Source organism: Ptychodera flava, chromosome 19, assembly GCF_041260155.1.
Source record: "Ptychodera flava strain L36383 chromosome 19, AS_Pfla_20210202, whole genome shotgun sequence".
NCBI lineage: Eukaryota > Metazoa > Hemichordata > Enteropneusta > Ptychoderidae > Ptychodera > Ptychodera flava.
The window spans coordinates 25,319,467-25,345,210 of record NC_091946.1 but is presented as its reverse complement, the minus strand read 5'-3'; the positions used below and the strand labels follow the sequence as shown (position 1 = coordinate 25,345,210).

The 25,744-nt window shown below is 38.5% G+C and overlaps 2 protein-coding genes across 3 annotated transcripts; both read right to left on the bottom strand.

Moving 5' to 3' along the window:
• Nucleotides 1–1,744: 1,744 nt before the first annotated feature.
• Nucleotides 1,745–13,469, bottom strand: LOC139119064 (calmodulin-like). 2 transcript variants are annotated; one of them, XM_070682682.1, is made up of 5 exons: nucleotides 13,302–13,469; nucleotides 8,759–8,789; nucleotides 3,823–3,966; nucleotides 3,274–3,516; nucleotides 1,745–2,389 (listed from the first exon to the last, which is right to left on the bottom strand). In XM_070682682.1, the coding sequence occupies exons 1-5, from the start codon at nucleotides 13,302–13,304 to the stop codon at nucleotides 2,364–2,366; spliced, it is 447 nt and encodes a 148-aa protein (XP_070538783.1). In that variant the 5' UTR covers nucleotides 13,305–13,469; the 3' UTR covers nucleotides 1,745–2,363. The 2 variants fall into 2 exon arrangements, with proteins under 2 accessions (XP_070538783.1, XP_070538782.1); XM_070682681.1 differs by lacking the exon at nucleotides 13,302–13,469 and adding an exon at nucleotides 9,118–9,315.
• Nucleotides 13,470–16,624: 3,155 nt separating this feature from the next.
• LOC139119063 (calmodulin-alpha-like) lies at nucleotides 16,625–22,983 on the bottom strand. Its single transcript, XM_070682680.1, has 5 exons — nucleotides 22,800–22,983; nucleotides 21,981–22,017; nucleotides 19,390–19,533; nucleotides 18,176–18,415; nucleotides 16,625–17,775 (listed from the first exon to the last, which is right to left on the bottom strand). The coding sequence occupies exons 1-5, from the start codon at nucleotides 22,857–22,859 to the stop codon at nucleotides 17,696–17,698; spliced, it is 561 nt and encodes a 186-aa protein (XP_070538781.1). The 5' UTR covers nucleotides 22,860–22,983; the 3' UTR covers nucleotides 16,625–17,695.
• Between the last annotated feature and the right edge of the window lie 2,761 nt (nucleotides 22,984–25,744).

The window sequence follows — 25,744 nt, the reverse complement described above, 5'->3', positions numbered from 1 at the left end:
TACTAAATGTTCCTTATATTGAATTTAGGGAAAGCCGTTGACAAGATATTCTGCAATGTCAGAATTCAGTTACTTTGAAAACGAGGCTAACTGTGTAAATATCGTCAATTCCTGTACCTGCACGCCCAATTTCATTCAATTCTGATCTACGTTAACAGACAGTTGGAAAGAGAGATACAGGGACTGACATATTGCGGTATGACTTTAGAGCCAGTGTGTACTCTCATGAACTAAAATACAATTTTACATATTTTTTTTCAATTCACGGACGATAGTAACACTTGACGTCTCAGATGTACACTGTATCAAAGGGATTGTCGCAGGTGCAGTCGTCTGCTCCGCAGGGCATAACGGAAATCGAAGAGCACCCTGGGAGATAAAGGCCTCTCAGTCGTGTGATAGGTCTGAGTCTACCTGGTTGACATGTGGCTTCGCCCTGAGGGCGCAGTGGTATTAGGCCTACACATCGGTGTAAGTAGCAACCGTCGATTTGCACGATCAAGCAGAATTGACTGCCTGCTTGTCCAGTAGTCAGCAGCACCGAGATATATCACGGCATTGAAGACGACTACCTGAGGCGACATGAACTTCGCAGTGTAAACCAACGTGCGCAAATAAAGCACGGTACAACATTACAGGCTGTCAGCTTAGTCATCAATTGTCATTTCTAAACTTAAAGAGTTTCTTTATTAGACTTCAGACCTTGGAATTCATTCGAGTGATGGCTTTGTGTGGAATCTGCTTGTCCGCACACCCTGCTGGGAAAGTCAAATGGTCGATTTCTGTGCATCGTAAAGTCCCCCTCCCCGGGCGTGAAGTGTCGTATAACGTATGTGTCATTCACTGTCCGAAAGACTATCTTTGACGATGTTAAGCTCGTTACGTCTTCGTTGGATATATTCCTGAAAAATCGCTTTTAAATTTGTCTGTTTAATCTTACAATTATGATACAAATTTTGACTGAAATGTTAAGTTTGATCGATTGACTAAGACTATCACTTGCAATAATGTACTGATTGTGCCGTTCTTTAACCCTTTGAGTGCTCTAATGTTTGCCACCAAAATTGCATAAAAACCCTATAATACTTACTGTATTAACATGGATTATTGCCTGTATTTTAGCTGAAGAGTGCATATACAGATGAATACAGTCAAGAATCCATTTTTGGTATTCAGCAAGCCTGTATTCATGTGGATTCATGTGAATTCACGTGTATTATACTATAATACAGGCAACTCATTAATGTGAATTTATCTGAATTATCGGGTTTTCATGCAGTGCAAAATTTTAGTGCAACATGTTACCAATTTATATGAATTTTTCTGTAATATTTTTGATAATTTTGGATCAAATGGACATCACATTTCATTGGCTGCAGTTTTTTATCATCATTTTGGCAAAAATTAAAAAAAAATATATTCTGGGGTTTATTTTATAAAGGTGACAAAAATTGACTTTGGCGCTCAAAGGGTTAATAACTTGAATTTTCAAGCAACCAATGCGGCGATTAGACGAGTGAGGGCGTGTTCACTTACGAAGCCCGGAAATATTTCTTGCTGAAGGTGTTGGTCGCGCAACACCGTTTCAATCAAGAATCTAGTCTTTTTTCTTGAGAAGACACCAGTCACATAGACTGCAGTCATTTTCTGTGTGCACTTCTTTGTACATACATGTCTATATTTTTATCATATTTAATGTTTTGACGTATATTGTGACCGATATTACAAAACCGACACGCTGTACTTAATTAATGAAATAATATTTATTTTACAGTTTTAATATTTACAAAATAGATCATCATACAAATATTATTACACTTATTTCTGTTACGTTTTCAATATTTGACTTTTTGATCTATGCAGTCTGGTTTAGAGATATAAAACTATATAAAGTCTGGAAGAACCTTTTCCATCTGATTTCGTTAACAGCAATATATGATATTATGTCATCAATTTCCTCTATCTTGAGATCTACAGTCTTTGCAATGTGTTCTAGCGTTTTGTAGTGCTTGACTATTAACTTACGATGCAGCATGACGAAAGTTACCGTATCAGTTATGCATGACGTCATCACATGACGTCATCAACGACAAATAACATAAAAAGAAAAAAAACTTCTAGTCGTAAAATCAACGAGTTAAACGGAAAGCAATCATTTTTTAAACAATTCTCCGAGGGAACCGCTGTTATCTTTCGCGACAGAAGCGAAGTAGCGATTCGTGCCCTCGATGAATTCATGTTCACGATCTCTGCCTTACATTTGAATCCAGCAATAGACGGCTTTTCCCAGAGAAGTCTGGGACAAAAATAGTTTAAATTTCTTCTAAGTTTGTTCTAAGCTCGCTATTTCTGTAGGTCCTTCGTTACTTTGTCATCATCGCAACGAATTCTGAAAAAAAGGATAAAAGTGCGAAATTAAAGTGTGTGCATATTATCGCGTGTTATCGATTGAACCTCAGTTGCACTGCCCCCTCTGCGGAATGGTAAACGAGTCTGTTAGCTATTGGATCAGAGTTAATCATAGTCACTAGCGAATTCATGACACTTCAATGAGTAATCACGACTCAAGCCATTGTTTACAAGCTTTCAAACACAAGGCTAAAGTTTACTACCTGTACTCAAAATTCGAAGGCTGGGATGTTTGACCCAGATTGAAAGATCCGTTGCTAGAGGGCGCTCGAGGGAAGCGTAGAGAGCGTCTTCGAGCGACGGATATGTCAGTCCAGTTTGACCCCAGCTCTCTCATTTGTTGCCAGGATGTATTTGTTGTTTTGTGCACTTCGTTTGTCAAAAGTAATATTGGCTGCATCTTTTTGTATTGTTTTGACGCTTTTGCTATACCAGTATTTCTTGTCCTTCTATTGGACTGAGTGACTTTGCTGAATGTAGACATTCCCTACAGTTTCTATTTTTGGACCAGAGTGGAAATGAGTTGTTAACCTTTTGTTAACCTTTATAAAATTGTCCTCAGCAAATGATATTTGTGACAAATGGAGATTTCAGTGTGTTAACATTTGTCATTTGACCCTATTTTTGTTCTGAATAATTTGTCAAATAAAACGAAATAAGACAATATAAAACCCATTCAAATGATAACGGTAGGCCGTGAAATATAAACAGCATCTTCCACTGTGAATCGTACGGCATGGAAGCATAAAATCTTTTGCGATACAAACTTTTGAGTATAGAGATGAACGCAGGCGCTTCTAGACATTTTACAGCACTTGTGTGTTTTTCAACTGCAAATATAACCGTTGAGGGCGCGCGACCAACCTTGATAGTTTATCTGGCCGTCGCCGTCGGTATCTGCTTCTCTTATCATGTCCTCCACTTCCTGATCCGTCATGTTTTCTCCCAACTTATGCATCACGTGACGGAGTTCCTGAGCGCTGATAAAACCGTTGCCGTCCCTATCGAAAACTTGGAATGCCTCCACCAAATCCTCGTCTTCGTCCTGTTCCTTGATTTTCTTTGCCATTAGTAAAAGAAACTCGTCGAATTCAATTGAACCTTTGCCTGTAGTGAGAATGATACATATGTAATATCGATAATCATGTGTATCTTAATATGATAATTTATGTCTATATTCAAATGATCAGGTCTGCTTTTGATCTGTTCTCATTTATTCCATATGTGGAGCAGTCATCGTTATTTTCATAACCATCACCACCACCACCATCACCATTGCCGTCGTCGTCGTCGTCGTCACCAATATCTCCATCTCAACCTTCATCATCATCATCATCATCATCATCATCATCATCATCATCATCATCATCATCATCGTCACAACCATCACCGCCACCATCACCAGTACCCTACCTTTTGTGTCCACCTCGCGCATCATAGACTCAAGATCACTATCTGACGGTCGATGTCCGAGTGATTTCATAACAACGCCAAGGTCTTTTGACGTGATGGCGCCTTCGCCGCTTTTGTCGAGTATAGCGAAGGCTTCCTTAAATTCTGTCGAAAAAGACCATAGACAAAAAGATTTTCGTTACTTAAAGTGAAGGAAAAACTATGTCTTTGCAATTGGTTATTGTATGCCTATAAATCTAATTAGTTTGGATTGTAAACAAGCTACCCGTACGAAGTATATGTAATACAGAATCAAAATCGGATTTGATTGATTTGAGTGATTGGGCATTGCGCCCTCTGCGGTCAGGAGACTCCACCTGCGCCTAGAATGCACACTACCTTATAGTGCTATGAATTTCTACGTCTCTGCATTTAGATCGTAGATGTTTTTGCATGGGTGCTTTTTCCCTCTTACAGCTAGGACTAACTATTGTAAACACGTTGAATCATGAGGAACAATCAAGTGTACGGATAATCTGTTCACCTTTTCGCCCACACTTAGCTTATTTCGCCCTGGAATGTGTAATTGTACAAGCTCACAATTTTTTTTGGAAGGTACACAAGCACTCTCTCCTTCTGGCTAAAATCGAAGTGAATTCAACATTTTGAAAAGTTACCACGCCTTCTACAAAATGTGTGTATCAAAGAATGGTTCAAGTTGGTTTAAGTCACTAAATAGTACGCCGGCTTCCCGAAATACCGCATACTGATCACGTGTTATGTTTGGTACCACATCAAAATTAGGTATCGGGCTTTGATGGTTAAATTTACCACCCCACCTCGACACAGTATTATGGGAGGAGAGTTGATAATATGGGTTCAGTGTTGACAGAGGAGACTGGATCACCGTTTGCAGCGAATTTGGAACAACACTTGCTAACATGTTTGAACTCAATAAAATCCACTAAATGCTGACCCTTCGCCAAGATTCCTTATCATTCCGAACAAAAATTTGCAATTTGCGGTGATAAACTGGAGATATCAGAAAGGGACCATGGTAACACTCCTTTGAAAAATTGCGTTAAATGGATTCCTTGTTTGTTAACAGGTGTAGAAAATAGCGGGTTAAATATAAGTGTCATCAATGTCTAGTGATTTCAAAACATTAATATCATGTGATTTATTTTTCCAACTATAATAGTAATCTGTTAGGTAAAGTGTTAGTGTACAGTGGCAACTACAATTAAAAAAAGATCCGCCGATGCGAGTACATCGAGCGTTTTCGTCTAGACTGAAAATGACGTCTGTTTTTCAAACTTTTTAAACGTGTCTTTTTCTTAGATGGTGTGCTTGGATCTGAACTAGAGAATATAGCAAATGCCCAGTGAAGGTATGTTACCATTGCAAAAGTTGTGGTGACATTTGAGAAAAATCTCTTTTCCTCGGTCACGTCCTTGACCTAGAGTTATAACGCAATAAAAAGTTATAAGCGACGCTATATCTACATTGTAAATGTGTGATTATTAGATTTCCCGTCTCTTCTTTAGAATACCCTTTTCTCCGAATAAGAAGAGAATGTTTGATGATGATGATGATGATGATGGTGATGATGATGATGATGATGATGATGATGATGATGATGATGATCGCGGTGGCTGTGGTGGTAATAATGATGATGGTGAGGAAAATTGCAAAATGGATCTTTCTGGTTGATTATACACTCGGAAATTTCTTGCTTTCAAATTTGAAATTTAGCACATAGGTTTACTCAACGGGATTGAAAATACTTGTATCATTCTCACATAAGGAATAACGTGCGTGGCTCTACGATGATTTGTTGAGCTAGATGAGAGAACAACCTTTGAATAAATAAATGATAAGTATTAGATTGGTATTTATTTAATCAATGGACTTTACTCTGAGTTCAGACGAGGTAACGACAGCATCCCTATTGTTTGACATGGCGACCTTTGGGTGGAAACCAAATTTAGTCGAGTTGAATTTCAAAGTGAAGGTATCATCTGATTAAGATTCTTATTGAATATCGTATAATTTCTAGACGGACTGGGTGCCTAAATTAGTCCTTGAATATGTTTGATGATTTTTTCCTCAAAAGGATGGTTTTCTGATGACCGACCGAGATCCGAACAACTTAAAATTACGCGGACCCTGATACCTTTGCAGTCATTTATCCCGATGAACTCCACCATCATTTGCAACCCTTCGTGCTGCATCGAGATACGTGAAAAACACATTTCTATTCGATTTCGCTATTTATCTTGAACGTGGAGGGAACCATTCATTAATTTTAAGTCGTGTAAAGATTTGACCTCAAAAACAAACAAGATACGAGTAAATGTTTGATTTTGAGGTCTTATGGTATCTCTTAACATCATCTAAACTGAACATAAGCATACATTTTGCCAGAAAGTTGCCGGCTAGTATAGAATCTTCTGGGTCTATGTCAAGGCCTGTCGACGTGGTTTAAATGACATTTAACTGAAGTTAATATAATTATGCATTAACACAATGATACAACATTTCGATGTCTTCAATCACGTGGACGGACCGTGCTTCAATGAAGTCCGTTATAGCTGTTTACTTTGATCACATCAATAAGTGACTACAGCTAAGTATCGTAGGGCTTATTGCAGGTCTGGTGCGCCGTCACGGTGTACGTGGAGACGAGTTGTACACAGGTGTAAACCGTGAAAACATGTCAGCCATAATGCATATATACTGTAGCATTCCTAATGCCTACTTGTTCAAATATTGTGACTGTACTACCCACGCGACAAGAAATCTTACAACACCAAGGTGTGCAAGGTCACGCTTAACAGCCGAGCAAATTTTAAAAACGGGACTGACTTAAGTAGCAAAAATGTTTGCAAAAATGTCCACTCGTGGAATGATATACTGATATACTTGGTGGGTAAATTCTATGAAAGATACTTTTAATCAGGAATGTTCAACCCATTATTTCATTGTTACCAATATTTCTGTCTATTACGTTGTATGAAATGTTCCAGGCGACATGGTCGGTGTTTACATGTGGGTCTGGTTCCCATACATCAACTCACAGACTAACACTCTGTGTATACCTGACGCGCATTCCAATGTATCGAAGTGCGGTTGTGTAGGGATGCGTACTTAAACATTTTATCAATATTTAACTAATACATGTGGAAGTCTAGCATTAATTTCATCTGCAGGCTTCATAAAAAAATCGAATCAGGCAGTTTCATGACTGTCAAGTCTTCATGGCCCGAAGTGAACTTTCAAAAACGCGTAGAATAGTTCAAGTTGACCTCCCTGGCGCCAATCACGAAAATTAATCTGCAAAACGGCCGAATTCGGGCAAACCGAACAAATAATACACTTTATGGTCAATGATTAATATTTGGTAGCTAACACGGAGATAAGGCTGCCCTGATGGTGAAATATCTCAAAACATTTAACAATACGCTGTTAATTTTGCACCAGTCGTTTTAGGAGAAAAACGGCATACACTGGCAAACGGTCACCGCAAGTTATTTGATCAACCGTTGTGTCAGAGGTCATGCGCAAATACATGTTAGACGACCTGGCAAACGACTTCTAGTGTACTTAAAATTTTTAGCGTAAACTTGACATTTTGAAACGTTAAATCCTACAAGACCTAGCGCCATTTTCAGTACTTCCTGAATCCTACAAATGACGAGAAATTACATTGCAGAGCACGTACATACATATGTGCACCTCAAACTGCTTTTATTTGTGCAATATATCATCGATATATAAACAGGTGCAATATTAACATAAAGCTGATAAATCCATAACTCCTCAGCTGGTCAACGGTGGTCTATGGCATTCCAGCATGTTTAATGCAGTGTTGAATGTTTGATCACTGCAAGTAGCTTCCAGTACTACAAATTTTATTTCATTTTTTGTGAACGTATAAGTTCTGATTTAGATGTAGGATTGATTACATTCATGCATAGACATAATATGTATATATGTCATATGTAAATATTATGACTCAAAATCATATACCTACAGACATATGTAAGTATGCGTGTCTCTCTCTCTCTCTCTCTCTCTCTCTCTCTCTCTCTCTCTCTCTCTCTCTCTCTCTCTCTCTCTCTCTCTCTCTCTCTCTCTCTCTCTCCGAACCATTTATATTCATCTCCCTGTACTTCCTTTTTTTCTGAGAAAATTGCTCAATTACTAGATCCCTGCTAGAAATTGTGTTAGTCGCTAGCAGATGGCGACTGATGTTTAAGAAGAAAAGCCACTTTTGCACGCAAATAACTAAGCGATGCTGTGTCACAATCGATGTCATTATTCTGAACCCCGTCTGACATTTTTGCATCATATCAAAAATGGTGGATGCAAATGTATGTATATGAACTAGCATCATGACCAAGCGTGGACAAGCACAGGAAATCTGATATTTGACATACAGCGAAAAGGGGGAAACAAACTAGCAATATGGTTATTCTGATTACGGTTGCCTCAGTGTGCGTCTTGATGTCACGAAGAAATACAGAGTGCAATGATATAAACAAAAATATCACTTAATCGTGACAGAGTTTAATCCTCTCTTATGTTTGGCTCAAAAGTGGCACTTGCGGGCGAAGGTCGATTCGTTTCTATATTACATCAGTCTCTACCAACAGTTTTAACCTTAACATGAGAATATCGACAGCTAAGATCTAGAAACCCAGAACCGCATGGGTGCTGAGGTTCAATCCCGAAGTACAGAGAACAACCACACTCCGTTGTTGCAGTTACTATTAATACCATCTGTCTCCGAGTCAATACGTCTATCTCATGTCAGCGACAACTAATGGCGTGCACATGTGTCTGGGGTGATGCTGAGAAAGATTCTCGGTTGCGGTTGTCCTTACAGAGCGGTTGGTCAATCGACCAATTCATAGTCCCTTGAAAAGATAAATCGTACTTGAAAGACACTTACCTTGAATCTGCCTTTCCGTGAGAGAGTCGCCCTAAAATGAAACAAAAAAAAATGGTGAGAATATTTAGTTTCAGTACATGAGGAAGTGTGCAAAGACTCGAGATAGCGCAGTGTAATGAAACCTGTGTTATCCCAATAACTCAAAGCTGAATCCACCTTTGCCAAACACAAATTCGTTCTTACGACCGCACCAGTCCCCCATGAATACTGCCGAAAAGAAAAAAATGCCGGAAATTTAGTGCAGATGTTGGCTTTTCTAAACTCCCTGCTCACTGCAATCATTAGCAAGGTGCGTAGGTGTTCGCGGTTTAACCGGAAACTTGTGGGTATTTTTATAAACCGAACGAAAACTGCAGTACCTTTCTTGCAGCCATTTGTGCACGCAACTCTCGCGAGTTTAAACAGTTCCTTTCAGAAAAGACGACGTTAAGTTCCGAGAGACTAAACTTTCAAGGTTAATGATGGATAGAAAGGTTTAGTAGCACCGACGCGTGACTGGTTCAATCACAACCATGAAGAGAAGCACGCTTGCCCTGACGCACGGGATATGGGTAAACAACTAAGGGACCGTCTCATAAACACATTTTTGTCACTCTGATCCAAAAGAGTGACGATTTCTTCGCCCAGGATCAAATGATTAATGCAATAAAATACCACGGATCAATTTATTTTCAAGAAATGTAGGAATTCGAGGCAGATTTCTAAAGTTCTGTTACGCCTCTCCCTGAAATTAATTTTCACCCCGAGTCATAAGGATTCAGGACAGAAGATGCTGAGTCAAAGATCCAAACCCAGGATCGAATTCTCACGTCAATTGTTGAGACTTTCCCTTTTGAGATATGAGGGCGCTCTCAATGTTTTACATTCTTCAAAATATGTTGAGTGTATTGATCGCACTGAATAAAGCAAACAAGCTAAGGCTACATTCACTCTTTACTAAATAACAATTTCGACGCCGTTTTAGAGATGATCCCTTTTCATGGGAGGGCGCTGTCAACTTTGTACACTCAGCTTGATATCGAGTCAATACAATGTATTTTACTTCCATAATTTATTGTTATCTAAGAACCTGAGCAAGGGCAACTATGGTGATCTTAATCCCGTACCAACAGTCGTGTCAGGAAGGGTCGTCGTCTGACACGAAATGTCAACTCTCGTACTACAAGCGTATTATGCCGGTATTTACAATCGTAGTGGCGCTTTCTGTTGTAGTCATAGTCTCACTGAATTACACACGAACTGAACAAGACTCGCTCTTTTTCGCAAGATTCTGATATTCGATCTTATTTTGGTTTCTTTGAGTCAATATACTTATTTCATAATTTATTCATACCAAAGAATCAGGACAGGAGCGACTGTGGTGACGTAAATCTCGTGCAAACAGTCATATGTAATATATATATATATATATATATATATATATATATATATATATATATATATATATATATATATATATATATATATATATATATATATCTCAGGGCTCAAAATTAACTTTTTTCCCTGGTAGTCCCATTGGGCTACCATTTTCTGAAGTTGGTAGCCCAGTGACAAGGTCTGGTAGCCCTTGCTGCGGATCTGTAGCCCTACCACTCCCTTTGCTTGTTGTGTTGCTCCCCCAACACAACAAGCAAAGGGAGTGGTAGGGCTACGGATCCGCAGCAATGGTAGCCCATGCATGAATGAATAGGGTTTTTTTTGTAAAGGATATTTTATGTCTAGACAATAAACGATTTATTTTGCATGATTCTATCCAATAAGTGAATTTTCTAGTCATTTGACAACAATTCCTGTAGATCATAGCCTATAGGAGAATGGTACAGCATGTGCAGTGGACAACGGTGACGCCTCAAAGTTTGACGACCTATTCACACATATACGCAGAGCTTATATGCAAGTTTTGATGTTCGCGATGACAACGACTTTTCACTCAGCATGTGTAAACATAACATGGCTAAAAATGGATTGACTATGAATTTAAGGATGACAACTTGGTACAGTCATGTTCCTAATACTTTCGTGGCAATTTTGACAATATTTCCCAACCACATGGGATGATCTCGTACACTTCGGAAAGCTAAATTTATGGATGGTCCGACAGCTTGCTTTTTTCAGTTTGAATAATTTTGTGTTTAATTGTGATTGATAAATTGTGATTAAATAACTTTAAAAATGGATTTTCATTGGCCATCATTTCCCAAGCCTGTAATCCAAGTAAATCCGTTCAAATAATGATATTTTATTGAAAGTTTTTCGTAACAAAGTCGACATGTTCTTTCTGTGTCCAGCTGGGTTGACTGTACCAGCGTCGGTCATCTCACAGCGATCAACATCATGTCGCCCACTAAGTAATTTCATGTCCCAGGCTTTGGTTGTCCGTGTGGGCTACCATTTCATTCGTTTTGGTAGCCCCAGGGAAAAGTTGGTAGTCTGTGGACGCGGGACTACCGCTAATTTCTAGCCCTGTATATATATTATAATATATATATATATATATATATATATATATATATATATATATATATATATATATATATACACATGCATACTTTTGCCACTTAAACTACTTTCGTGATTATCAGATGTGAATAGTCGTCTGGTTTATATAATATTGTATCACGTAAGCTTGGCTAATGTGAAGAGGTGAATTTAAGGTAGAACGCGCGCGCGCCTCAGCAGAGACTGATTGTCGAACTGTCAAATTTCTACAATTCTTTTTTGATCTACCTCTTGTGGGTGCTCATTTTAAAGCTCTTGGAGAAAGAAAAACTTTCGCCGTCTTAGTTTTTGGAAAATCCAAAATTTAATTTTTTCCCCCATAGAATTAACAGAGGAATGGCGGCCCTTTTGAATTTCAAATATCGCAAAATGTTGGGTAATCTGTTTCGCTAGTTCCAAACTTGGCACGATGACCCCCGATTTTTATTGTTGATTTGGTAAGAGAATGGCTGAAAGTTTCATTCAGGAAATTTTGAGCAAAAGTTGAAGTCTTTCACTTTCGAGGCGCATATACTACCTTAAGGTTCAATGATCTCGTTGCATATTATTTCTTAAACACTGCTGCAGTTTTTGATATGTTTTCAATCGCCTCATCTTTGCCTATTATTTTCCTGCCATTTTCCCATTAATTTAATTCTGCTGTAGATCAAATGATTGATAACAAAGTTAGTTTATGTGGTGACACGACATTGTCGACTGATATTTCAAATTAACTTTTGAACTTTTGAAAAAAATGGTGAAAATATTTTTCTCGGACATTAAAGAATCTTGTTTGATCAATGGCATGAGTCTCGACGTTTAAATTCTAATATCTTCAAAAATCTTAACCTTACAAATTCGATAATAACCTAGCTATTGACGATTCTTTGTCACGTCATTTGAACTCCTTGCACTTTCAAACATATCCCACCATAGCCATTCACTTTTTCCACAATACCAAAGAATACACAGCAACAATAGCTATTGTGTGCAATGATGGGCAATCGTAAAAAAAAACGCATTAAGTCTGGGTTTAGCCTACATTTATACCGAAGTAAGTTAAGAACACTCCCCAGGTCAGAGAGCAGACTACACATTGATGCGAAATCTGTTGACAAAGAAGCTGCGTGAGAAATTGACCACGGTTACTTTACTTCATCGTCCGTTGTGCTGGCCACGCTCCCTTTCAAGGTCACTCGTGCACAACTGAGAAAGTCTGTCTCTCTCTTCACATCAGCGACAGCATAGAGCGTCTTCCTCGTTTTGATATAGTTCTGTAATTATTGCCAGGGGCAGGCCAGGCCGGCTGGTCAATAATAAACTCGTTGTGGATTTACAGCAATCATTAACACTCGACCCATTTTCGCAATAGCAATCAAGTGATTACCTCACGGCCATATTGAATCTGCGCGTATAAGGGACACTTCGGTATTTTAAATGCCAAAAGAGGGCATTGCTCCCAGGCTATAAGTTTCAAAATGTCCTGACAGAATATAGAACATCCTGACACCACTTTATTCACAGAACGCTCGCCCTATTTAAATTAATAATGTAAATTCGACTCTAAAATTATGTTTAAGCATTTCATGATGCAATGGTGAATAAATAAATGAGACATGGAAGGATTAAAATAAAATATTTAAAGTAAGCAGGAGCAACTATAAAATTACGTCTAGAAAATTATTTGTCAACCAATATACTGCGACTTGATTTACAAAGAATTGTAACCTTGGTGGAGACAAGCTAGTAATGTCCTTAATCGTTACGTATCTGTAGCCAATATATAATTTACGCAAAATGGCTAAGATAGTCGACGAAAATAGTCATTTATTTAATCCCTCATATTCTGCCAAAAGTTATTGTGTAAATATTTTTTCGCAAATCCTGCCATACGAATCACAGTGGCACACATGTTACATATGACCCGTATACACCATATCAGCTATAAATAATTTCAAGCTGACTATATATTTCAGTGTGGGTTTTTTGTACAGACCGTATACCCCTACTGTCAAAACAAGCAGCTTCAAATTATAACATATAGACTGTAAAATGTACTCACCATTTTTGTTTGAGTTTAAGTTTCCGAATAAAATATAAAAAGGGGGAGAAGAGATCCGGTAGACCGTGACGCAATCGTACACTGTGGTGTCGTCTGCACTAGTCGCTCTACTGCAGCGAACGACAATTTTTGGACCTAGACTCCGACATGATAACCTTTGCGCGCTGTGAACTTTAACCGGTCGTTTGGCAGATTTTGAGTCAGCGTTCTCACCCCGCCCTCAGTTGTTCGCCTGTCATGCACTGTACAATGGAGCCACTATATTAACTCTGGGTCATAGGCGTTTTTGCTTAAAATCAATTGAATGAATAGAAAAGAAATCAAAGCACACTGCATGCGTAGGTAGATTACAATTGCCAAAGCCGTGGGCTTTTTAAAGTGTTCACATTTCAAACCAGTGTGGATTTGCTTACGCAAGACAACCTTAGACATTTTAATAAGAGAAAAGCAAGCTTTCCAATTAAAAAAAAGTTTCGCTCTCGAACACATTTTAAAATTTAGTTAGTGTACATCCATCGTCAGAGACACTAGCAGCGAAAACAGAATATTATTTAGAATTGTCTAAATTTAGGCGGGGATTGTTAAACACAGATGGTGAAATTGAATTCTCGGTGGCCCTCATTCGTAGTCAGCATCACTATATATGTATACATTACGTGTAATAAGGATGAAGTAGATATTTTGGTGGCTGAAACAAATTTTCATACGTGTCACAAAAAGGCCTTTACAACGGCTGTGACCGAAGAATCCATAACGATCCTCGGCGTGAAGATCTACAGCCATTCGAAGGTCCTCTTTGTCACGGCTGAGGTCGACGTTGGCACACTTTACATTTCCGTGAGGATGCTAATAAATTGATCGTTGGTCCTGCAATTTCCAAGCCAAATTAGTTATTTTTGGCGATTGATTCTAACGTAAATTTCTAAGATATTCAGCCGAATTTGTCTGGTTCAAAAATAGAAAAATATCAACGTGAACGCATGCGCGTACGGAAATACACATCGTTCAATATGAATGTGCGTTTTCCAAGCGGTGAAAATTGGCCGCATTCCATGAACAAAATCTGCCGCTGGGGGCGTTTGCGGCTCGCGTCTCACTCTTTGTATGTCAGGAAAATACATCCTTTAGGCGTCATATAACTTCAACGTATTTGTATATTGCAAATAAAGAATCTGACATTTGTAACTTGAGAACAAAACAATTACAAGAACAAATTCCGCAAGCAAAGTCTCAATGAAGTGGTTTTCTTGTTTTGTCTCTTCGAAAGCGCTCAACTCAGTAACTTAACTTTTTTAATCGATTTCTTCTTCGGTAAAGCGTTGTGTAATTATTGGGTTTTTTTTTTCGATGGGCTATAAGTTAAATAGTGGTGTTATGCTGAGTAGAAACATTAGTGATTTCCTCTGGTTTAAAAATCATAAATTATCAGTAATTATTCTTTGCGTGGGGATATGCGTAAAGTATATTCAATGCTCTCATAGACTGTCCGACCTCGGCGGTATACTCAGAGTGACAGTTTTCGGACGACCTCAGTTTTCGGACATTTAATGACATGCTGTTCGTTGTACTCATTTAGCTCCGTATTGACAGCGTTTTACAGGTCACGTGACAGCATATTAAGTCAGATGATGCTGCTGTCCCGTTTGGATTTTTTTTTTTGGTAGAAGATATTTCGGGCTACAAACTTTGCGAAGTTAGCCAGCCCATAAGATACAAGGTGCCGAAAGCAACACACACTGTAGACAGCACATGTACTGTGGGTAAGTGCCACACGAGTCGAAATATTGTTGAGTCGTCCATGGATTAAACGTAACTAATTATCACGAAATATTTATACACAGTTTTCTAAACACATCGAAATTGAAAATCGGAGGTTTGAAGTTTCAAAATATCAGTCTTTAGCCCGGACGTCCGATTACCGCGATAGCAGTCCGATTACTACGCGCTCAACATGGGGTCATCAAAAATTTGGCGACTTTGACCACCTTAATACCGCTTCCGTCGTGTTAACAGTTTGAGGATAAATACAATAAAGTTTCGAAAGGTATGGTAATAAGATTTCGTAGTGCTCGTCATTTATGAAACGGCTTTGGGCGAAATTCACTATACCCTGTCCGAAACTGTCACATTGAGTGTACCCCTGCACCCACCATGTGGATTTTGGGTTGAATCGTCATGACCAGTACTACTTTGCACGCAATATATTCACGTGTGGTTTCTACTGAAGGCACAGTGTTAGGGTTTCTGCACATGCGCTGTTACCAGACAGCGTACGTGAATCTGAAAATAAGCTTAATTTTCCCCCAATATTTGGCTCACGAAAATTCTTAACTTAGTAACTTTCATGAGAATCATAATGCCAAAAATTAATTATTCTCATATTACCGCTTTCTCTGTGTGAACTCCACTGGAAATATCAAAGTTCAGTTATTCTTCAGTATATTGGTACACATTGCTTGGTTCATTATTATTGCCTAGGCTTGTACTGTAACAAACCATTTTTGACTGGCACCCTGTTCATGGGGGAGTTTTGAAAGAGAAAATAAAATATTGAAGAGTGTAAAACACATTTTGTTGTAGTTTTAATTCAAATGCCAGAAAGGACAGCGCACAAAATGACTACAGCAGATCATGTTTTACACAATATTTTATTTACTCCTTCCTTCAAAGCTTTCCCGTGAACGGGGGGGGGGGGGGATGCCAGTCGAAAATGATTTGTTGCAGTAAATGTATATCAGTTCACTCATGTACTAAGTGGAGGAGCTGCCTGCTAAGTTTGGTCGAACAGAAATTCAGCGCCTAGGACCAAGCATTGCAGACTGGAAGGATACATAGCATACATACTCGGCTATAGCGAATCGCAGTGGAAGCGACGCAGACGACAAAAAGTGACGAAGCTGATCTGGCGAAGCGGCACGAGCCAAATGCTCTAACAAGGCTGTTCTAAAAGCAGCTTTCGTAACGTTTACACTTCTCTCTCATGATGATAGCCATATTAGTCGTTAACGCCCATCGTCTCGACATTAAACCTCTATGCTTGTTTAGGGGCCCGTTTTAGCGCTGTAAAAGAGTTTTTCGCCATGGCCGGCGTATACGTTTGCCTTCTTAACATCAGAACAACGCATTGGCGTTACTGACACTCCGATATAATATAATCGAGTTTTAATTAATTTGGCTCAGAACTGTACCCCATCTCTGTGCTAATAGCATTGTTCAACGCTATTCAGCCAAACGTGTCGCCCGGACCATTTTCCAATTTGAGATGCATGCTCGCATTTCCTTACGAAAAGCACTTTCTCATAGTCATATTGCACTGCAACAAATTTTACAAACAAAAGTATTTTTTTATTCTGATAATTTCCACCCCTAACCTCGCCTAATTTTAAAGTGCTAATTTTGCTCATCAATTGTTGTTCCAGTATCACAGGTCAAGGATTTTGCGATAAAAATAATCCTCCGTGTTGTAGGCACGCAGGAGCATTGCATTCTGGTTTCGGTTCATCGACGGTGGTTTGTTCATCAAATAGACTGACAGGCATCTTTGGTAATTACCCCTATGAAATTTTATAATTACACAACTAAACACAAGATAAGTAAACCCTTAGCTACAAAGGCTACAAAGTAGATTGCACTATGTACTTGTGTCCGAGTCATGTACGCATGCTAAGACCCAAAACAGACAACCCATTTCATCAGGTAGAAATATTGTTTTCCTATCGATACATTTCTGTCCTACAATGTCTTGTCAACTTGACATCTCCTAAATAAAAAAAATGTATTCTTAAAGCCAGCAATGTGAAAGTTGACTGTGAAATTAAAGTCATAAACCCTAACTCCAAATATTACATAGTTGTCACTGTCCACTGAACGCGTACCGATAAATTATGAACGCATTTTGCATCGTTTACGTCTATGATTAAATTCTTAATCGCTTTCTAAATTGCATAGTTCTGAGTGAAAAAAAAATGAAGAAGTTGGGTTGTGTCAGCTTCGCAATGTCGTGAAAACTTTCAAGGTGAATAAATTTAAAATCTAACGATCGCAGTGTGAAAGATATTTGCATATTGATAGATCTGAAGATTTGTTGTCATTATTGTCTACTCGACTGACTCAAAAATAGTAAATTTTTGATCAAAAATCTCATATTCGGTCTTAGGGTTTCCACGATACATCTAAATGTAGATTATTCCTTGATATATCACAAAATTAAAACCATCTCTTCGTGATGGGTTTTCTATCTGTCGTTATTTGTACATATATATTGCTTCTTCGAAAACTCGTACTTTCTCGCGAGACCTCCAACACGACTCGGAGAGTGTGCTGACACGGTCAAAAGTTCAAAGTTGACGACCAGCGATCGAGCATTCTCTGTCATCGGCGGGGAGACGATGACGTCATTCCAGAAACGTCGCCGCTTCCTCTTCGCCTTCCCCCGGCATTGCCTCTGCCGTGGATAAACTGAAAGCCCTAAAGTCTGTAAATAAACAAATAAACAAACAAATAGACAAAAATATGCGTGAATTTTCATGGAAGAAGACAAGTTATCAACAGTAGGTGCACATTTGACGTTAAAGCATGCGAATAAAAGCAAATTGTTTCTCCTATCTCTGTTATGACTGTGGTAAAAATGAACTTGGATTTTAGATTATTGTAGACATAGTGATTTGGAATTAAACATGGCGGCAAAAAACTTACTGACCGACAACAGATCGCAAAGAAAATCACCAATACACAGACAGGCTGACTGAAATGTAAACAGACTAGTGAACCAAAGCAGAAGCGGCAATCTTGAAAAATTATATTCATAATTTCTTTGAACAAAAGTTACAAGCACCGGATGTAAAATTGTTGAAGTCACTGCGCAAAAGTCGTACCGTCATAATAAATGCGTCCGTCGCCATTGATGTCCAAGTCACGTGTCATATCTGCAACTTCCTGTTCCGGAAAAGCCTCCATCAAGACCAATACGTGTTTGATTTCTTCAGTGTGCATGTACCCTCTCCCTTCGATGTCAAAGACGCGAAAGGCTTCGCGGATTGCCTCCTCCCCGTCCTCTTGACTCAGTATGTCGGCAAGAATTTGAAGAAAATCGTCGAAATTTAACCTGCCGTTTTCTGTGAATATAAATTATCAGCTTAGAGTCAATGCTATATAATGTTTTTCATATCATACCAGTATATTGATGACGCAATTAAACATACTACGATCCGACATTAAAATAACCATGCTATATTCGCAATATGGCGCGATTGGAATAGGCTTGATTCAGAAAAATATACCCTTTTTGACGTTTCACGCCGGTATTATGATATAATAAGAATGAACCACCTTAGCAACGGTTATACCACGAGATTTTGACCAGTTAACTCCATATTTGCACTTGCTATCGCGCGTGCTTATATGGTCAAAATCTCGTCACGGTGGTATACTGTCGCTGGGTGTGGTTTATTGCTCAATCATAAACGTTTCACAAAATATTACACAGGTGTCCCGTAGGAACACACTGTCTGAAAAAAGTTGCTGTTAACTAAAATGGCTTTGTTATCGATACCTCTTTGCTCGGTCCATCAGAAGAATGTGCCACTCTTATAGGATAAACATTTTCTGAATTAATGAGTGACATCGCAACTTCTACACAACAATGAAAGATTTGAAATGCTTTCCGTCAGAATAAGTGTCAAGACACACATTTCAATTTGAATGGAAAAAAAATCAGCCCTCTTATTTTACAAAACGCTCCACTCAGACAATTATCACCCGTGAAATAAATATCACTTGTTTGTATATACTCTAAAAACGATGTATGCCCAATTATGATCAAATTTACGGTACCCATAATTTTAAGGAACAGTCCTGTAATTGTGTTTACATAGCCCCTATAACTTTTAATACGCAACGATCTTTTTATTTTTTTATGCGGAGACAACTTAGGAAATCCATCTAATGCATGGTAGCAAGGGTATATCGTCAAAACGCCATTGTTCCAGTTTTATTATCGACTACCAAGTTTTATTTTTAGTCACTGCGTACACGCAATGAATGGCAATTATATTTAAATGGGTGTGGGCCACATGCGTTAACTACTTACTATCTACTTCCACTTCGTTTTTTATTTGTTGCAGGTCGGCCTCGGAGGGGTTCTGCCCGAGAGACTTGAGTAGCGTCCCGACATCCTTCACCGAGATGTACCCATCCATGTCTTCATCGCATTGCTCAAACGCATCTCTGTATGCTGTTGAGGGTATATTCAAAATGCATAAATGAATAAATATGCACGCACATGACGTTGAAATTTCTCTCTCTCTCTCTCTCTCTCTCTCTCTCTCTCTCTCTCTCTCTCTCTCTCTCTCTCTCTCTCTCTCTCTCTCTCTCTCTCTCTCTCTCTCAAAGCTTTCATCTCGTGTTTTGCATGGGATGTATATTATCTCCAATTCTATTTATTCTGAAAGGCGACAAGGCGACTCTATTAGAAAGCAGTTGCCCTATTCTAAAACAGGAAACTTACAACATGTTGAACGGTACATAAAACGGGTGGCATGAATATTTGCTATGTTTTGAAAATTTTGGTGACAAGATGACCAATCAAAAAGTCCCGTGGACTATTTTACTGTGCCATTCCATTCTGCGAGCAGAAGCATATATGGTGGAGCGATGTCTATAGCAGAATATTACTTCTTTATTTGAAAGCGCCGTATGTTGAATGCTTCGTAAAATTCAAGCCTGGTGGCCAACGCCCACGCGTTTTGACCTGGACCAAGTTGCCATATGTTTCTGTACTCTGCGTAGACTTGCCCCAAGTCAGTGGACATGGAAATATCAAAACAATAAATTTAAGCAAAATACTCTGGCAGACTGTCGCGTAGATGGTGGGGCTGAACGCGATAGGCCATAGACTTGTGAATCTTACCAGTAATGCACTATCAGTGTTTTCCACCAAGGGTTGGGGAGGGGGGAGAGAGTGCCGGCCTTAGGGAATTTGACATTTTCCCCAGTCATGTTAAATCCTCCTAAAGGTAACAAAAATTGTAAAATACCCAAGGATGAGGGAAATTGAGGTTGAATGTAGACAATGAAGGACTTGTTATCAGTCAAATTTCTACACACGGTGCGCGCGTGTCGTAGTAATCAAATTCCCTTGTCTCGGTATACGATTTGCAATAATATCCCCTTCTGCTTCACACTCCCCCACCCTGGTGAGTAACATTGATATGCGCATAACTGCTGCGTGCGCACGAGAAAAGCCATGCCACTAGGGCCAGTATATCCTCTGTGTTGTCAGGCGACGACAAGGAGGGTGTTTGCGTTTTATGTTTGTTGATTGTTCATGTTCTTTCAATGTGGCACGGTGAAATCCGCCGAACGATTCGGCATCGTGGCACAGTCTTGAGAAGATTACCTCATTAACGGGGGTCTTCAAGAATGTTAATGACTAGCATCCCCAGCCCACTTCTTTGATCAAGCAACGTGGAAAGCTTCTACTGGACAACCGACACCTTGTCAAGTAGCGACCGTCCGTCTCGTACCGAGTAACGCGTTCATATTTTCAACCGTTAACAGCTTTAGTATGGTTTTAAGTACCTTTTCAGCGACGCTTTTATCTTAGGAGGGCTATAAATTATACCGAACTGTCTTGAGTCTAAGGCAGCTTATTCACCGCAGACAATTTAGTTTTAAATGTCAGGGAAAGTTGAATGGGGTTGCATGATCTGCGACTGGAGCAATTTGACGCTCCACTGATCAAGGCAGGGGCAATCGTGAGTTCCAAGTGTGGGCAAGGACTGACTGTGATCAATGGCATTGCGACTGTTCTATACTCTAGGACAATTTTCACGCTATCAACAATACCTGAATACAAAATATATGTGTAATATTGAGCGTCAGATTCGTCGACTGTATACCAACTCGTGGGGCGATTGGAACCCGTTTGAAATTAACCGTAATTTATTTTACGTTCGCTGTTGCGAAACAGGGGTGTGGCTATGGTGTTATTAGACGCACGACGAGAATTTGGTTTTAATCAGTAGCTTTGTTAATATTTTAGCAGGACAGAAAATTGATGAAGAAAATGGCCGCTGAATACAAAGCGACATCACCGGTTTTCGGTTTTGGAAACTCCACCGGGAAGAAAAATGTCTATCCCAGTTGATGTGTGGATTCACATCGTTGGTTATATTACTAAATATATTCCCCTGTCCCTGAGACATTCTAAAATGTGTGCTTGAGTGGATTTCTTCAAATCCTCGTGGCCTGCCTTAGTGCGATTTGTCATCACGTGGGCGCGTTCACAAATATAGCAACAGGTGGCAGGCGGACGACAGGGACCCAAAACTGTGTCGTCTGCATCGTACACCTAAGAATAGCGGTCACCCAGTCAAACGGGTCAGTTCAAATTTTTTCAAATTATTTTGAAAAACTATGTCGGACGTATTCAGAGGGAATAAATATTGTCTTTTTAAGTTACCCGCATGCATTTTATTCAGTGTTGTGCAGAATCGAAGGCATAATGCCCAGTCCATAAATTTCATAGTAACATTTGTTTTAAATTTCACACTCTTTACATGCATCTATGTGGTGACAGGCCTTCTCTTACTGTTTAATACAAACACATCATTCGTATAAGATATGTAAACACACGCATCCACACACAAACATGTCACAATTGGTGAATAAGCCCCTTACCTTGAATTTGGTCCGCTGTTAGCTGCAGATTCCTCGCCTGAAAGGACGAAAATAACCCTGAACGCACTGACATTGTGTTGTAGCTCATATTGAGTGCGTGTGTGCATGTATGAGCGTTTGTGTTTGTATGTGTATGTGTGTGTCTGTGACGAACTGCATGCAACTATACACTCTTTGGTAATGATTAAACGGATGACGTAAATCTGTGTAACACAAAAACCTGTTGTTCACAAGATGTCAACAAAGTTCGGTAAGAACGTTACGATTCTGCTTGTGTGAAAATTAGTGAACCCCAGTTGGTAAGGGAGTAATGTGCGTTTGCAAAGAATTGGTTTGGGAGGTATTGTATCATCGGGTTTGATCGTTATTATCGTTAGTTTTAGTTTTTGCACCAAATTTCCAAGAGCCCGTTCATCGATGATACAGCTAAAGCCAACAGACTACGTGCAGGTATACAGTGTGTACTGGTACCTTGCCGATATACCAATAACAATGGACTTGGAGCACACAATGTGTAATTGTGTTTGTCGAGAACGAGCCTGTGATGTCTTTGCCTATGACATTAATAACATGTCCTATACCTTTGTGGAAATGTGTGAAAACAATTATACATGATGGGCATGGCTGTGATGATAGTCGAAAAATAAACACAGCCTGAGCGCCATAGGGAAATGTTATGAAGCCCCAACGCATAACCCATTTCTGCGATCATACGCAAACGGGACAAACAACACCAGGTCAAAAGTTGGGCTTGTGGATTACAATGTAAGTGTGCGATGCGGATACAAATGAAGATTATACGGTGCACGGTAGCCTTACCCTTCTCTCGTCTTCCGACTGTGTCGACTCCCGGTCTTTGTCGAAGAATTTATAATCCATACCGTCAGAGGCTGGAAAACGTCATGGAGAGACAGTCAGGCGTCCGGGCTCCTCTGCGGGACGACTCCGAATACGAAACGCGCAAGAGAAACGGGCCGAGGGCAGGCGAGTACCAGCAAACAATGCGAGGGGTTACCAGAATAGAATAGGCTGCGATCTTATTTGCATAACAAAATAGATGAGGCTATGAAGATTTTTTTTAAAGCGTATGCTATTAAACCGAAGGTTAGATCCCAGTCGGTCGCTTCTCAATTTCAGAGCTGTAACGTTGTCAGTAGCATAGGGTGCATGTAGTGGACGATTGCCGGTTCAATTTTCTCCCGGCACATCACTGTTCCTCGCCACCTAACCTCCCCATCTAGGGTCGCCTGCTGTGAGAACTGCTATTAATCCGTGCAATATTTCATTTATAGATATTTATCTACATATTTGAACATTGCTTAACAAACGAACGATCCAGGTCGATTGCGAAGAGAGGGGGGGGGGGTCACTGACGGGCCACACGCCTTAGCGAGCAACTGTCTGGCAGTACAACTAAGATGAACATTTTGTTAACCGAAATGGGCGAATTTGATAATCAGAGGAGAGGGGGGTCAGTGTGGGTAGTTGGGGCGATCGCAAACTCCATCGCCAAGTCGACGAGAAAAAAAATAGTCCATTAGCAAATTTATTTACAAGCAAGAGACTAAAACATAAAAATAAAGTTCCATTTATACAAAGCCTAACTATCAAGTTCCCCCAATAAAGCTATCAAAACTTGTTTAAGAGATCCACTCTCCTTTTCCTATGTTGTGTATCTACTAGTATATGATATTTCTGTCTGTCTGTCTGTCTGTCTGTCTGTCTGTCTGTCTGTCTGCATGTCTGTCTGTCTGTCCGTCCGTCCGTCCATCTATCTATCTATCTATCTATCTATCTATCTATCTATCTATCTATCTATCTATCTATCTATCTATCTATCTATCTATCTATCTATCTATCCGTTTATCTACATAATATGTATCTATCTATCGGTTATCTATCTATCTCTACGCATCAATCTTACTATCTTTCTATTTATACACACATACCTATATATGTTTATACACATATATAAATATATGTATATATATACATATATAATATTATATATATATATATATATATATATATATATATATATATATATATATATATATATATATATATATATATATATGTATATCATAGTATCATATTAGGGCAACAATAGGAGTTATTGTTATTAAAAAGTCAATGAATTATAAGAGTGTGGTAGCCATTTGGCATTTATAAAGGCTATTTTTGCACCAATTCTTTTCTCAGAGTTAATGTCAAGTTTCAAGTGTTAGAATCAAGATATTTAGTTCAAATTTTCAGGATAACTCCCTTAGTTAATACTTTCTCCAAAGAATATAATAATTGTATATTTGCAGCCATGATTTTGAAATATGACATAAATCAATATTAAAATTTAATTTTTCATATTTTTTTACATCTTTGAATTTAATAATAAATTAATATTACCAAATTAGTTATAAATATGTTGACACTATTAATTGCAAGATTTGTACGGCAGGATTTGTAAATAAAATTTGTTTTTATGATTTTACATGGGTTTACATATCAAAAAATTATTAAAAATTCTTTCAAATTTCAAAATGTGATTTTTCAAAAAGTACTTCAAATACAGGAAAAATGTGCCGTACAAATCTTATCTGTAACCTTGTTAATAGGCTGTAAAAATTCCATGTCCATATCTCATTTCAAAGGTTGGATTAAATTGGTATAAAATTATGTAGGAAAACTGTTATTCTATCAAAAATGTTGAAAACAAGCCATATTTGCACCCCTCTTTTGAAGTCACAGAGCAGTCTTTTTGGTTAATCTCAGTTTTGACACCTCTTTGACACTCAAAGAATCTAAAAATGCTTTTATAATAGCAGTCACGCATTCTGAATGCAAGCACTGCCTTCTCAAGTAAGTTAATGCATGGGTGTTTGTACCCATCAAGCCCAAAAGTAAGAAAATGATCAATTATCTTTAAAAACCACGAGATTTTATTGATATTTGGCCTAATTATTGAAATTATTAAATTCTTTAAAAAAATGTCTGCCTAAATCTTGACGAGTTTAGTCACGTGACCAAATCTGATATTTTCCCGCCAAAATTTACGTCTTTATTAATTTTAATATTCCAACCGTAACCCGTTAAATTTTCTTGATTTTTTTTGCACTTTTGGAAACAACATCTATCATATTCTTTCAAAAATACATGGCACTCATGAAACTCTATCTATTCTTCTTTCTGATATTCAAAATATTCATGTAAAACGACAAAAATTTTGTATTTGTTGTTTTTTGTGAGGAAATGTTATTCAAAATTCAATAATTTTGCATCTGCCACTAGTTCTTACACAAGTTCCCATCCCATTTTACATTAATTGGTCATAATATTTTAAATATTTTGATGTTTAGCGGTTGGAATATTCAGTTATTTGCAATATACAATTTTGGCGGGAAAATAACAGATTATGGTCACGTGACCTGACTTAGGTAATATATTATGATAAATTTTAACTTAATCAAATGCGAAACATATTTTTGGCAATTTTCACAATTTTTTGACCAGGTCTGATTAAAAAGTATGTTCAAACTGATTTTACATGTATGTAAGCCTATGCCCATGCATTAACATACCTGAGTTGTCAAACTTTCCTGAAAAACAGTAAAAAATGACTTTCCCTTTTCAAACATTTTTTTAAAAGCTAGGGGACCTCTACCATAGTTAATACACTAAGGACTCCCCAACTTCCTCTTATTTGGTCAGTTTTTCAGAAGTTTCAATGGGCTATAACTCTGCAATGCCTTTGTGCCCAAATGTCTAGT